Source organism: Anopheles arabiensis, chromosome 3 (assembly GCF_016920715.1).
Source record: "Anopheles arabiensis isolate DONGOLA chromosome 3, AaraD3, whole genome shotgun sequence".
In the NCBI taxonomy this organism is placed as follows: Eukaryota; Metazoa; Arthropoda; class Insecta; order Diptera; family Culicidae; genus Anopheles; species Anopheles arabiensis.
In genome coordinates, this window is record NC_053518.1 from 70,630,197 (window position 1) to 70,644,632 (window position 14,436).

The 14,436-nt window shown below is 46.8% G+C and overlaps 1 protein-coding gene across 3 annotated transcripts in view; it reads right to left on the reverse strand.

Moving 5' to 3' along the window:
• Nucleotides 1–234: 234 nt before the first annotated feature.
• The window catches only part of LOC120901841, a 58,003-nt gene continuing 43,801 nt past the window's right edge, over nt 235–14,436 (reverse strand). For 2 of the 3 annotated variants that reach the window (XM_040310159.1, XM_040310160.1), the window contains exons 3-10: nt 11,306–12,859; nt 10,536–10,762; nt 10,077–10,233; nt 9,689–9,958; nt 8,938–9,216; nt 8,661–8,861; nt 3,615–3,793; nt 235–3,338 (exon numbers count right to left, since the gene is read on the reverse strand). In XM_040310159.1, coding sequence (XP_040166093.1) covers nt 2,856–3,338; nt 3,615–3,793; nt 8,661–8,861; nt 8,938–9,216; nt 9,689–9,958; nt 10,077–10,233; nt 10,536–10,762; nt 11,306–12,859 — 3,350 coding nt within the window. In that variant the 3' untranslated portion in view covers nt 235–2,855. The remainder of the gene's footprint in view (nt 3,339–3,614; nt 3,794–8,660; nt 8,862–8,937; nt 9,217–9,688; nt 9,959–10,076; nt 10,234–10,535; nt 10,763–11,305; nt 12,860–14,436) is intronic. The other variant, XM_040310161.1, reaches the window with a different exon arrangement.

The following is a 14,436-nucleotide window of genomic DNA, read 5'->3' on the forward strand; positions in this document are numbered from 1 at the left end:
TTCATTTTATTTTTCCATTGTTGGTTTTTGTACAAAATGACAGTTATGTTTTTTTTGGTTTCTTCAATTTTTATTCTATTTTATTCATTTGCTGTTTTATTTTGGGTTTTTAGTGGGCTTCTTGCTTTAGTTTTATTCATGTTAGAAAAACGCATTTTACTTCAAATGATTGGATCCACTATTGGCAGTTTAAACTCAAAGTTTCTCATCCTTGTACATCGAAACCGATACCTGTTTTTTTCATGCAAAGCCTACAATAACTTCTTCTCATTCGAGTATCAATATAACTCAGCTGAATGTACACCTGCTTGTTACTTTTTCAAACTATCTCCAACACAACAAATCACTTACCGTAAAAAAGTAAAATGCCAATCGAGAACCGGGCCGAAAACAGAACTTAAAGTCCCATCGGTCGCCCTTTAAGGACGCTGCCCGAAACAGGAGCCCGTGTGTGTGTGTGTTTTTGTGTATCTGTATGTGTGTTATCTACTCGTTTTGTGGGGGGTTATCTGCTCGCCGTTGAGCTCCCCGAAATTTAATTCACAGTATAATATCGGTCAGTTTTGTTCTCGTGGTTTGTTTTTTTTTTATTAGTATTAGTTTTGGCTTTGTTTTGTTGCATTTTCTTCGCTTGCTTCCTCCTTCTAACCTCAACGCTTTTGCGCTTTATTTACAACGGGCTGTGGCCCTGCAAGGTTCGCGGATTTCGGGGAAACACCTCTAACAATCCTTTCTCAATCCTTGTTTTGTGTGGTTTTCCCGCGCCACGTTCGCGAGTGTGTTAACTTATTCATGGACTCTGGACTCTGGAGTAGTGTTGGAGGAGTGTTTTTTTGTGTGTCTTTTCTCTAGTAGATGTAGATAGTGGGAAATAGCAATGGGTGTGGAAACGATGAGGATGATGTGTTGATCATGTGTTTTACGGTAATTTTTCATACTTCCCTTTAACCGATCATTATCTCGATCACGATCGTTGCTAGTGAGGCGAAATGGAGTGGTGCAGTAGTAACTTATCGCTAGATGATGACGATGATGACACAGGTTTATACTACAGAGTGGAACCGATAAGCGATAAATGACAACAACAATGTCTTACTGCGGTGGCATGTACAGGGATACTGGAGGCTCAGAGAGCCCCACCAAACGCCCACCTTGCTAGACACTAGTGCAGTGTTTAGGTTAGGATAGGAAAGATACCGCTCTGTTCGTTAAGGGATAGTGTACAGTTTACAGTAAGCATTTTAACAAGCCAGTAATTAGTGTGCTCCATTTCGTTGGGAAGAAAGAGAGACAGATGGAGAGAGATTGTAGATGAGGGAGCATAGAGAGCATCCGTCTTGTTAGTATTTCTCTTTCTCTTGCCCGACTGGTGGTAGAGATTAGTGTATGACGGTGCCGCTAGCAAGTTTGCAATTAAAAGAGTCCATCGTACCATTTGTTCAGCCTCTAGAAAACTTCAGCATATTTTTACTCTTTGCCTTTTGCCTCCAAATTGTGTGGAATTATTGGCACCATTCCTGTGGATACGTGCCCGCTCACGGTACTCCTCTACTACCCCGCTTGTATCACTATGTTAACAAAACGATGTTCTAACGTTTTATTCTCTTCGTCTCTCGAATCTTCTTTTTAGTTTCTTTATAAACCAATCCATGCTTGTATGTATTCCCATTTATTTTACCTTAACTAGCACCTAATTCCCTAAATGTTGTTTGTTTATTTTGTTATCTCTTTCTTCCTTGATGTTAGATCTTACATGCGAAACTAGTAGGTCTGTCTTTACACAACAACGATGACGCATTCGGAACGGAAACCAACCGTTACGGACACAAGTGATATAAAACAATGCTTAACTTAGGTGACGATTTGTTATCCGTTTCATGGGAGGGGGCCGTGGAAGTTAGGTTTGTTTGGCTAATATGTACAGGTTAGTGCGTCATTGTTTATCTTTTGTTCTAAACAGCCACATCTCATTTCAGTCTGCAATGAGCCGAAATTGAGCCAACGTTTTGGCACCAAAAAACAAAGAAATTGAAAGGAACTGTAACGAAGAACCGCAATTGAAGCACCATTATATCTTCGCTCATTTTTGTATCAACTTGTATCATTGTCAACATCACTCTCTCTGTATCTCTCTCTTTTGGTTGGGTTCTCTCAACCAGCTCATAAAATCACGGGGGGCGCGCATTTGGTAAATATATTTCGATCAAAAACTTTGCTCCATTAGGTCCATTTCCAGCTCGTTTAAGGTGTTTGTTTTTCGTTCTACGCACTTTTGTGTACATTAAATTTTGGTTTGCAATAAGTTGCACCTGTTACAATGTAGTATTGATTGGTGGAAAATGATCACCCAACGTTCCCAAAGTTCCCAGTCAGAAGGACATGGTGTACATTGTGGTTCTGGTTCGGATGTGTATAGCTCGATCGTTTCCGTGTGTGCACGTTGCGAGTGACAGAGAGATCGCCACGGGAAGGCGCACATGTACAAATATGGTCTCAACTATTAGAGCTCTTTGCAACAATCAGTAGATTGACAATAATGGGAGAGGGAGAATAGCGAGGTGAAAGTTTGAAGTTTTAGAGAGATCGGTCAGGATTTAGAGCTGATACAAGAGTAAGAGACGTACGAGACGTTGATGACCCTTGATGGTCTTCAATTTAAATACCAAAAAGAGTTACCCAAAAACGATTGGAAACGTTTCAAACAGCTTCTTTAAACAACCTTTCCTCATTATATCGTACAGAGTAAGTTGTGGAATAGGACGTTAGTCGTTAGTTTGTGAAACAAGAGAGCCATCAAATTAAATTGAAAGTTACAGTTACCGCATAAGATTAGAGTTAGATCACTAGTGGACTTACTATAGACAATAATAAGGACTGCTGCTGACTGCCATCACAATCAGTGGCAAACTGCTCGCGGCAAGAACGGCTGCATGAAGCACCCATCCACGGCCACCCGCACTGCCACCCGTGCCGAAGATAGGGAAGTGTATCTCTTCCGGCTCCATCAGCTCCTCGTCATCGTCCAGCCCGTTGCCCGGCACGGTGTTGATCGTGTTGGTGTTGATCTTGTATCCCGAGCTGCCCCCGGTAACGGTGGTGCCCGAACCGGAGGACGATGAAACAGAGGAGGAAAGGGAGAAGGGACTACCGAAGGTACCGGAACCGGCACCGGACGCACCCGATCCCATCTGCTTGTGTTTGAGCGTGTAGTTGACTTTGAAGACCGCTTCCGCGACGCCGCCGGGCGAGGAGACGATGAAGTAGAACGTTCGCGGGACCTTCTCGTGCATGTGCACGTAGGTCAGACGTGCCTCCTTGCAGAATGGTGTCGGTAAGTCCTGGTTTTTGTTTTGGGAGGGAGGAAGAATGCAAAGCAATCAGAACGATACAGTACTCGTCCGAGAAATTGGGGGAAATCTCTGACTTGGAATGAACGATCGAGATGGCACACTTTGAGTTGATTTGCAACGTCCTTCACGTCCGGCACTGATCCGGCGGGTCACGTTTGCAATCAACCGAAAGTGGATTTAAGAGTTTCGAGGTCGAAGTTTTAGACAATCTGCTCTGTTTGCGTTTGTGGTGATTAATTTAAACGTTTCTAAGCGGCTACTTACGATGAAACCATAGGCGAGCACGTCCGTCCCGTACTGGTTGCCGGGCGTGTAGACCCGATCGCCGTGCAGCCAGCGGGCCGCATACGCCGGCGGGTTGGCACAGAACTCCACCGACAGATGGAGCGGCGACCCCGGGTAGGCGACGGGTGTCATGTTGCGGGCACTTACACTTGGAGCTCCTGTAATTAGGCCAAAAAATAGGGAGAAAGAACAGTTGAAACCCCCATTTTAACTTTATCATTTGTACAAATGAAATGTACTTATTTTAATATTATTGTTTTGCTTCTTTTTTCTCCCTATCAGTCTAGCATGTCAGCACGCCAGACGGGGTGGAATGTTCCTCGCTCGCGAATGTCCAACCGAAAGTAATGACTTCCATTAAATGAGACAGCTCTCGAGGGACGTATTAAAAGAAAAAAGTGGTCAACTGGACCGTCCCAACCGAAAAAAGATACATTATATTTACAAAAGTACTCAGAGAGACAGAGAGAAAGGATCTACGAACGATATTAGAATATGCGCATCCTGGGACCTTCCATGAATCATTCGAGGCCACAAAAACGGAGGGGCTGTAGGCGGCGACCGATTTGCCAGAAATAATGTTTTAATGCAACACCGGGACGATTGCATAAATTTCACCCGAAAGGTGAGTTATTAAACCTGGCCGCTTTTATCTTACTTGGTGAAACGAGGGGAGGGTAATGGTGGACTACAAGCGAAACACGGCACGCTAACTAGTGCCATTAGCGTGGTAAACGGTTTTGTACGAATTCCGATTTTCACATTGCTGACAATTTGCCCTTACCAGGAATCCCGGTGTTGCGCTGTTAAATGTTTTATCCTTTTTTTCGTTTTGTTCGTTTGGTTGTTGCGGGCGCGCGTGTGTAATAACTCCATTTGAAATGGAAAGAGTGCAACAAGGGAGGGTGGAGGAACAAACCACCACTCGTCGGTCAACCAAAGCTGTCAAATTCATTTATTCAACAACGATCATAAATATTCAATTCGCGCTCGGTTTGACACCGCGCGGTAAACCGCCGCGAGTTTTGCGTGATGGAGTGCGCTGGAGTGCAGCGTTTTGAAAACAAAAAATATGAGAAAGAAAATGGGGAAAAAAATTATACCAGCAAACCGAGAAACATTTGCTAGCTATGTATGTGGCGTTGCATTGCAATTTTAATGATTGCATTGAGTAGAGCGCGTTGTGTATTGTTGAGGTATAAAAGGGGCGTATAAGTCATTGGCAATGATTGGCGAAGGGGCTTTTTTTGTTGTTGGGAAAGTGCATGAAATTCTTATGCGCACTCCGGTGCTCCATCGAATGCATCGGCTTCTGGGGTTTGAAATTTTAATCCACTTGCATCGGAGGTGGTACACGCTAGACCTCTCCATTCGGTTTATTGTATATTGTTGTTAAGCACTCTAAGCTTTTGAGATATTTTTAAACCCTTTTTTGGTTGTCTCCGACTAGTTTCATGTCAGCAGCAGCACACAAAAATGAAAGAAAAGCGCACTCTACATTGATGGCAGAAAGCAAATATATCATGTGTCAAACGTGGAATGTGACAGGAAGGGCCCGCATGTCCTCAATGTCCTCGCACACACACACACCCTCAAAAAATACACACCCCGAAATTGTGTTAAAGCAAACACTTCGCAGCGACGATTCGATTTGTCAAATTTGCTCACCGTCTGTTTGCTCTAAGCTCGCACACAGAGTATTGGTGCAAGCGAACACACGCGTACCAGCTAGCTTGGGTGGTGGAAAACTTCTCCAAAAAAATGCCACCTTCTACACATCTCGACATCTAAATGCGTTTGTGTCCAATGGGTTCAATCATTGGTTAAAAAAAAGCAGAAAAGCAAAACAGCGCAAGAAATCCCAAACACATTACGGACATTGGAATGAAATTGTCTGTGGCGCGTTAAACAATAGTGCGTGGGTGCCTCTGCCCGGTCAAGCGCTGTGTCGAATCGTTTTTTGTGCCTGTGTGTTATCTTCGTCCCAGTTTTGCCTCCCACTCCCGCTCTGGTGATTCAATTTTCTCCTTCAATGTTGACTTTACTATGTGAAATGGAAATTGAATTTCGCACAACAAAAGCCGAGCCCAGGGTGTTGTGGTGGATTATTTGCTGGCAACATCAAGGCAACATAGGCATAAAACAATGGCATGTGTGTCCAAGAGCGGTGCGCGTGTGAGCGTGATATATTTATTTTAATCTTTATTTTATTTGTCAAGCTTTTGTTTGGGTGGGTGGTCTTTGCTCAGCGGAATGATGAACATAAAAAAACTGGCCTTTATTTGGTTTTGCTGTCAACGATTCAACGATTCTTGCACGTATTTGCATCTAATTTCATTTGATGAATACGCCACAAAGAGCTATAAGTTTGGCTGAATCTCTTGTTTTTTTTAGTTTCATTTTATTATGTATTGCGGTGTTAATTTATATTTTTGTGAATTATTATGATTCTTCTCTATGTTTTTTTCTTCCTTTTTATATTTACTTTGCCTATGCTACGTGCGATATCCTCTTTTTAACTCTTTCATATGTTTATGTTCTTACTTGAAAACTGATCAGCATCTGTGACATTGATCATAAGTTACATCAGCAAAGTTGCTATTTCCTGAGCCTGAGAAGCAAACAATCTAAACAATAAAACAATACAAATCCCTTTTAGCACAACAGTGCCGCTTGAAAGCAAACGTCAGCGCTTAAAACAAACGCACCCCAAACACATCCACTTGGGTGCCGTTGTGTCTGATTTGTAACCGCAAAACTAATTTACCACCAAGCGTTTGGTACCGCTGCACCGAACGGACGGGCCACGAGATGCTAGTAAATAAATACGACCAGTGCCAGTACCCGCGGAACGTGAACAAATTCGGACACCGTTTTGCACCGTTCTGCTGCACCCAGCCAAGCCGGGCATGTTCAGCCGGGCACACATCCTGTTGAACATTTGCCCACAACTTTCCACCGAAAACACCACCGTCGGGGGTACTGTACTGCACCGAAACGTTCGGGCGCAGGTGACGACGGCTGGTGAAACATTCACTCGCATGTCAGCGACAGTCGCTTCAGACTCGCCGGTGCCACACGCACGCCCGCGTGTGCGGAGATGTAGCAGCCCGCTACAGCGCCGGATATCCGACTGCGAAGCAATGGCATACTGCCGCCATTCGTCAGGACGCATCCCAAAGCCATCCGGCCGTGGCGATGGCGGCACACAAGGCACAACAACGGAAAACGGAACTCTGCCACAACGTAAACAACGCGGTTTGCAACTGTGCGCCTTTGCCGGGGTGCTTTGGAGCGCAAAATTCAGCAGCTGGAAGGTCGGTTGGGCCGGTTGGCAGCCACCAGTTAGCAAGGGCGGGTGCGGGATGCTGGGAGGGCTTCAGGGAGGGAAGTTGTAAAGCAGAGTTTCAATTATCGTAATGGTGTGCAGATTCGAGAGCGATTGAAAGTGAACATTTCGGGCGACACTTTCGAGAGTTTCGAGTTGGGAGCTTTTTTCGAGGGACGGCCAAAATTTGGATAGCGTGAAACAGCGTACTTTGGACTGTGAAGGGGAACTCGTTTTTCCCGGTCGTAATTGTATCCTCATGAGATGGATGGAGGAAAAAGTTTAAATGGTCTCGCCAAGAGCGTTTGCAAGCGTGTTGAAAACTTTGCGAACGTAGCCTGACTCCGGCTAAAATAGATGGCTTGGGGCAATTTAATGGGACTACAAGGATGTAATTTACTGCAGTTTTTAAATCCGGATGATTTTAATTATAGATTATTGGATGTAGTAGTACGATTTAAATGGATGGATACATACAGAGTTTTTCTTACCATTTGAACTTTGTTCATAGTGAGTTAAATGTCAGATCATTAAAGATAAGATGTTTGCTCAACATCTCAACATCACAGAAATAGCTAGAGCAAAACTCTACAACTAAGGATATTAGGATTTTAGGTATATTTAAGGTAAAAGTATCCTCATTCCCAGCAGCAATGAATCGTTTAAACTTAAATTACTTACAGGAAATAATCAACTCTGACATAGATTATTAAGGAAGAATGCTAAATTCGTAACCTCGAAGATACTACAGGACTTTGTCGAAATGCTTCAATTGCCAATGATCGGAATTTGACATTCTCAATTTAATGTACGTCCCAGTCATTGCAGACACGTACTTAAAATAGGACCAATCAATGGCACAGCGACAAACTAATGGAAGAAAAACCTTGCAGGGCAATTTCTCATCCATAAGTCAATTATTTGCTTGAATAGCTCTTCCGAAATAGCTTTTGTTTCAGATTTCCAGCAGTTTCCTGATGCTTGCCTTTGGTGTTTCAATAAAAAATTACATCCTGAAGAGAACCTCCATCGTTCGAAATGGCTCCTGTGCGTGTATGTGTGGATGAGTCCGTCCCATTGTGATTGCAAATTATGGTCGATTTTATAAATTATTATTCAACCGTCAACCGTCAAACGTTTTGACATTTGCTGCACAGTGGCATCGGTATAGCTTGCTCCAATAAGCTCGCCAGTCCGGCTTCATTTTTTACGATCCATCAAATTACGACCCGTCCAACCGATTCTCGGCGTCGTTTATGGCGGCGGATGGATTGAAGTAATTTGGAGCTGAATAATTGAAGCATTAATTTTTGAACACGAAGAAGACGCTAGAACTTGAACTGTGATTGGAGCAACCGCTTCCAGGCACATTGATTAGTGTTTGTGTGAGTATGTGTCTGTTTGTGAGCAAGGAAACTTCCCAATCAATTGCCTATAAACGGCTACATTAATCAAGCAGATAGGACAAATTGTATTAATATTGCAGCAAATTGTTCGCGCTCCCGGCGCAATGTGACCAAGATAGCAGCAGCAACACCACCACCAGACTCGAGGCTCGTCGATGAATAAAATAGTAGCTAGAAATCAGTTCTTGTTGGGTGGCAGCACCGAGTTCGGTAAATAATCGTGTCTATTATCGAAATTGAAGGCATGCAGGAGAGAACACACACGCGAGCGCGCTTTAGCTCAGCTCTTACCTTTGACGGCAATGGAGACGGTTTGCAGCACTTCAAGCTTTTTGCGATTGTTTGCATTCTGGCCAACGCATTTGTACGTCCCGGCGTCCTGGTACACGACATCCTTGAGGGAAAACTGCCCCGTGGGTGTGTAGATACCGGCCCCGAGCCCTTTCAGCCGGGCCGTCATTGGATCCAGATGGGACCAGCAACCGAGCGAACCTGGAGGAGTGCAAGCGAGAGATGGTAAGCGGGAACATGGGGCCAGTCATTTAGCTAGTAATTGTGTGCTACAAACCTTGTGGACACTGCAGGGTCACGGAGCCGCCGAGCTCAACTTCCATCTGACCCGCTTTGAAGGGATTGGTTCCGGTTTGATCTGTGCCAGCGGCGCCCGACTGGGAGACGGCTCCGTTGGGGGATCCTCCCGGAAGAGAGCCCCCGGGCGATGGCATCGAGACGGACGATGAGGAAGACGACGAGGAGGAGGAAGAGGAGGACGAGGAGGAACTGGAGGAAGACGGTGACATTGGAAGATCCTGCTCGACCGGTTCGGATGTTACGTCCACTGGTTCGTCTGGGAAATGGGAAAATTGATTGTTGGAATTCAATATATTGGAAGAAATTCCAGAGTATTTGCGGAAGTTTGTACATTACATTTAATCGAATTTAGGCTGGTGTACGGCAAAAATAATACGAATTGAATGAAAATTCTAATTGTGATTGTTACTTTCCTATCAGAAACTATCAACGAGGTCTTGAAGACTTCAAACAATTCAACAATGAATGAAAATTCTAATTGTGATTGTTACTTTCCTATCAGAAACTATCAACGAGGTCTTGAAGACTTCAAATAATTCTACAATATTCCGGAAATGTATCCAAGAAAAAAGACACCCGGTTTCGCAACCCATCAATTGGATGCAATCGAGAAGCTACTTTTCATGAGTAAACCGGAGGGGCAAAACTACAAACAAAAAAACACGAACAATCGTACATGCAAAATATTGGAAACGAAACGAAAGACAAAACCGACAACCGCTACTCACATCGCACGCTGAGATAATATCCGATGCTCGAGTACTGAAAGTTGAGATGCCTCGAGGTGCACTTGTACCAGCCGGAGTGTTCGCGCCGGATCGAGCTAAAGTTGAGAAAGCCGTCGCCCGTCTGCGGCACCGGCGGATCACCATCGTCCTTCTGCCACAGCGGCGTGCTCGGTGGGTTCGAATCGACATCGCACTTGAGCGAAACTTCGATCCCTTCCCGCAGCGGATAGCCGAACCCGGGCGTGCGCGTGATGGCGAACGAGGGTGTGTCTGGAGTAAGGAGATAAAAAGGGGTGGAAGTGGCGTAAAGTTAGCAAAAGGGAAAATTGCATGTTGCCCCTGCATCAAACGAGCAGTGGCGGTAGGGCTAATGAAAAATTCCACTCACACTGCACATCGAGCAGGATCGATGCGTTTTGGCGCACTTTCAGCGTTGGATGCTCCATGATGCAGAGGATGCGGGCGTTGTGGTGCACCCGGAAGACGGCGGGCAGCTTCACCTCCGACACGGCGCCGGCATTGATCTTGTACGGTTCCTTATCCTGCTGGGAAGGGAACATCAACGAAAAAAAGAAAAGAGAAAATGAAACTTCTGGACCAGCCCTGCACAGCACGGGTACGGTGTCGAACAAGCGAAATTGAAAATACTTTCCCTCTGTGTTATCTGTTCTCTCTTCACATTTCTCACTCTTTGTCTATGTTACTCTGTGCTGACTAATTTCCATTTCACATCCATCATGCATCAGACACAAGCACGACTTAATTCAGGCGACAAGCTCACTGTACAAGCCTACGCCACTACACACATTCAGCGTTTCTTACAACCCCTTTTAGTCTATAGACTCACCTTATCCTTCTGGATCTCCTGCAGCTCCAGTACTTCGCTGGAAATTTTCTGTGCATGCCGGTCGATGCCGGGGCTGAGCAGCACCTCCCACGTGAGGGTGGGCTTCGGGTTGCCGCCCTCGCTGACGCACGCAAGCGCCAGCTCGGAGTTTTCCTTCACCGGGATGAACATGTTGCCCGCATCGAGCCGGCGGGAATCGATCAGCAGGTACGGTTCCTTCGGTGGATCTGCAACAAATGATAGGTTCGGGTGAGCGGTCCGTGTCGTACGTCAGTGCCGCGCTGTGATTGAAGTGTCCCAAGTGGGAAAGAAATGCTACCACTACTACTACCACTACTACTACCACAACTACACGGCAATCTCCTGCGTGCCTTGCGTGGGCAGGAATGCTAAATTTATGTTACCATTTGTTGGCAACGGAACGGAGGGCGTTTGTCGTGTGCAAACTTTGTCCCTCGTTCCTGATTGATGGCAGAGATAGATTGTGTGCACGGTATTTGTGTGTGTATGTATTTGTGTGGACCAATATATCTCTAACATCAAATGGATCGTTGCAGCTACGGCAATGGTTCCTTCGACCGAGCAATCTTCGTTTGCTGGGCCCTCATCTCAAGTCAAGGCAATTGATGGCGCTTCGAGGAGCGTCTTTTCGAAAAATAAATTGAATATATAGTTTATCACAAGAGCATCACGCTTCAATAGTAAGTTATCACGAACTGCAGGCGCACTCTTTACCCTTAAGATCGAACGGAATGCAGCGTAGAACTTACCCAGCACGATCAGCTTTATGGGCCGGCCGTTGAAGAAGAAGCCGCGCGCATTCTCCGCCTCACACTGCCACACGCCATCGTCCTCCAGCATCACGTTCGCGATGGTCAGCCCGCCGAGCGGCTCCCGCACGAACCGGATGTCCGCGGTGCGTGACTTTTTGTCCATCACGTGCACTATCTGGCCGTCCTTGAGCCACACGCTCGAGGTGACGTCGGCATCGACCTCACAGTTCAGCCGGACCGTTTCGTGCTGATCGGCGTACACCACCACCACGTTGTCCTCCTCCACATTGTGCTCATCGGACGGGCCGCGGATAATCGGCCGCAGTGGCAGCGCTTGCGGCTCGTCCGCCACGTAACCCCCGCCAACGATCTCCACCTCACGGGCGACTTCCCGTGCCACCTTTCCTGCCGGCTGGCCTTGCTCGGCGCTGCCCGGCTCCAGCAGATCCGGTCCATTGAGAAAGATAATTTGCTCGTCGAAGTTTTCGCGACCGAAAATGTTCCCGCTCGCGTCAAGCGTCAGGTCGGTGCCGAGGGTGGGCAAGCGGGCCGATGCGCCTCCGCCACTGTCATTGCGCAGACCGTGGGCGGGCGCAATGTAGACGCTGTCGTCGAGCAGATTGAAACTGTCGATGCTGATGGCGGCCGGATGTGGTGCAGCAGCACGGTGTGGTGAAGGAGACGCTGACGACGACGACGGTGGCAACGCCATAATTGTTCGCTCGGTCGTACCGGTCACGGTTGAAAGGTGTTCGACTTTGGCACTGGTCGGCCCACTCGCCGAGCCGTTGTCGTTGGTGTTACGCGGCACGGTAGGCGCCGATGCCTTGTCTGGAGTGCCTGAAGACACACCGGACGTTCGGGGCAGGTTAGGATGTGCACTGGAATTAGCATCCACGGTTGGTTGTGGTGCGTGGTTTGGTTGCGGTTTCTTGGAAGCTTCTTCGACCTCGGCCGGCTTTTCGCCCTCCGACTCCTTCAACCGGATCGAGCGCCTTCTCAGCAACGATCGGCGATGCCGGCGATAGGCGGGAAAGTGATCGACCGGTGCGACCCGGTGCGGGGCGGTACCGTGCGTCTCGGCATCACGCAGCACGGCGCTAAGGCCTTCCCGCTCGAACAGCGCTCGCTGCTCGTGCACGTCCTCGAGTGCGGCTCGGTCGCTGTCCGCTGCGGGCTCGTCCAGGCCGCTCATTACGCTATCTACGCTGGAGGGTTTGGGGACAGGGCTGCGGTGGCTGGGCTCCAGATTAATCTTACGATTGTTGTTGACGCGCTGTGTGGACGTGGAGTCCTGCCAGCGAGATGATGTGGCGGCGGCGGAGGCGGCCAGCCGGTCCCGTGCCTCACTGTGCCGGTTGAACCGGACGTTGGCATGGGAGCTAAATTCGTTGTCATCTAGTATTCGGTGGTATAGATCTTCTATATTGCTTGCTGGCTGCTGCTGGTGCTGCTGCTGCTGCTGCTGCTGTTGATGTGGGTTGTGATGCTCCGGATTGGCAATGGTGCTGGCCAGCACCACCGTAAAGGGGAGGATGTGTGTTAACGAGCCTGAAGATAGAAGAGAGCCAAAGAAAGGTATAAGATATTTTTAAACTAGTGCGTAGTTTAATGGATGACATCGCTGCCATCACGAAGCAGCTTCATTCCAGGAACTACCGCCTTCTTCCAATAATTCTCTCCAAATGAGTTTGTTCAAAAGTGACACAAGGGGCGAAAAAAAACTACATTCAACTTCCTAGAATAGACACGCTACGAACATCCGACAATAACATGTCTCGGAAATGTGTTCTTACTTGCCCATCGCTTTTCGCTCTTCCTCCCACAGTGATAGCCAGTTTTGCTTCCTGGTCTACGGGTCGCCGACAAGAACCGGCTCGTTTGGGTAATCTATCAAAACGAATCTACCGAAAGCGAACAAAGAAAAGGCGTGGCTCAGGTCCAATAAATTCTAGCTCCAAACTCCTGCAACAAATCCTGCAGCATCGAAGGGGTGCTCCTGGTGGGGTGAAGAAGTTGAAGCAACGCGTACACTAGAATTATATCCATATCCATCTCCCTCGAAACGAAAAACCCAACCATTTGATAAAACTTTTTTCCCTAAACACTCGGTAGAATAGGATGTGTGTGTGTGTGTGTGCTCTATCTCCCCACTTTGCCCCTTCATGGGAGTGAATTTACGTAAGAAAAAGAAAGGAACCATCTGCGAAAGCACTTATATGCTGGGTGAAATGTTATGCGTTCGTCTCGTGGCTGTGGCATAGGGGAAAAGGGAATTGTAATGGCGAACAACATTTATGCACGTGTTATGTTCTCATGCTCATACAGACAGAAACACACACACATACATAACTAATGGGATGATGGGTTGTCCGGCTGGACTTGTGGTTCCCGTATTTGCGGAAGAATATCTTATGTAAAATCTGACAGAGCCGAGCTTCGATTGGGAGAGTTAGCACGCTGAACGATAGTTATAGAATAGTTTTTGATTTATTTTATTGCTTGTAAATGGTTTCAGCGTGAATAACTTTGATTTGAGACACATTTCTGCTAAGTGCTTTGGAGCAGTCCTGTCAGAATGCGCTGCAAGTCCAATGTACCAAAATTCGCAGCGAAGCATTCGTTTCCGCCATTGGACACTAATTGTTTCGCCCATTTCAACCCATAATTTGTATCCTGCTATAAGTCAAGAAGATTGTCCCCGAATTGTCCCCCAAACGCACCCAAAGCTCCTAGACAAGCCTGATTTTAGAAGAAAAAAAAACGGGGAAAGAGAGACGGCAAACCAGACAAGATAAGGTAAAGGTTCTACTGCCCTCCAATAAAAGCCCTTCTCCGTAAGCATCTTTCGCAAACGATCAACTTTCAAACAAGGGACACATACACGTGACGGTAACCGGGGGAGGGTAAGTAGAAAAGTTTTTAAAGGTCCAGCTCAGAAGAAGACGGCGACGCAAAAAAAAACGAGACGTTACGAGGCCGAAATCGTTCCAACAGAACAATTTGCTTCCGGTGAACTTTTCTCTCGCTTCTTGGGCAAAGGAATGGCGTGGAGAAGAAGCTGTGAAGTAACCTTACCGATTCGGGTTGCCATTGAAGGCACACACACACACATGCACACATTCCAC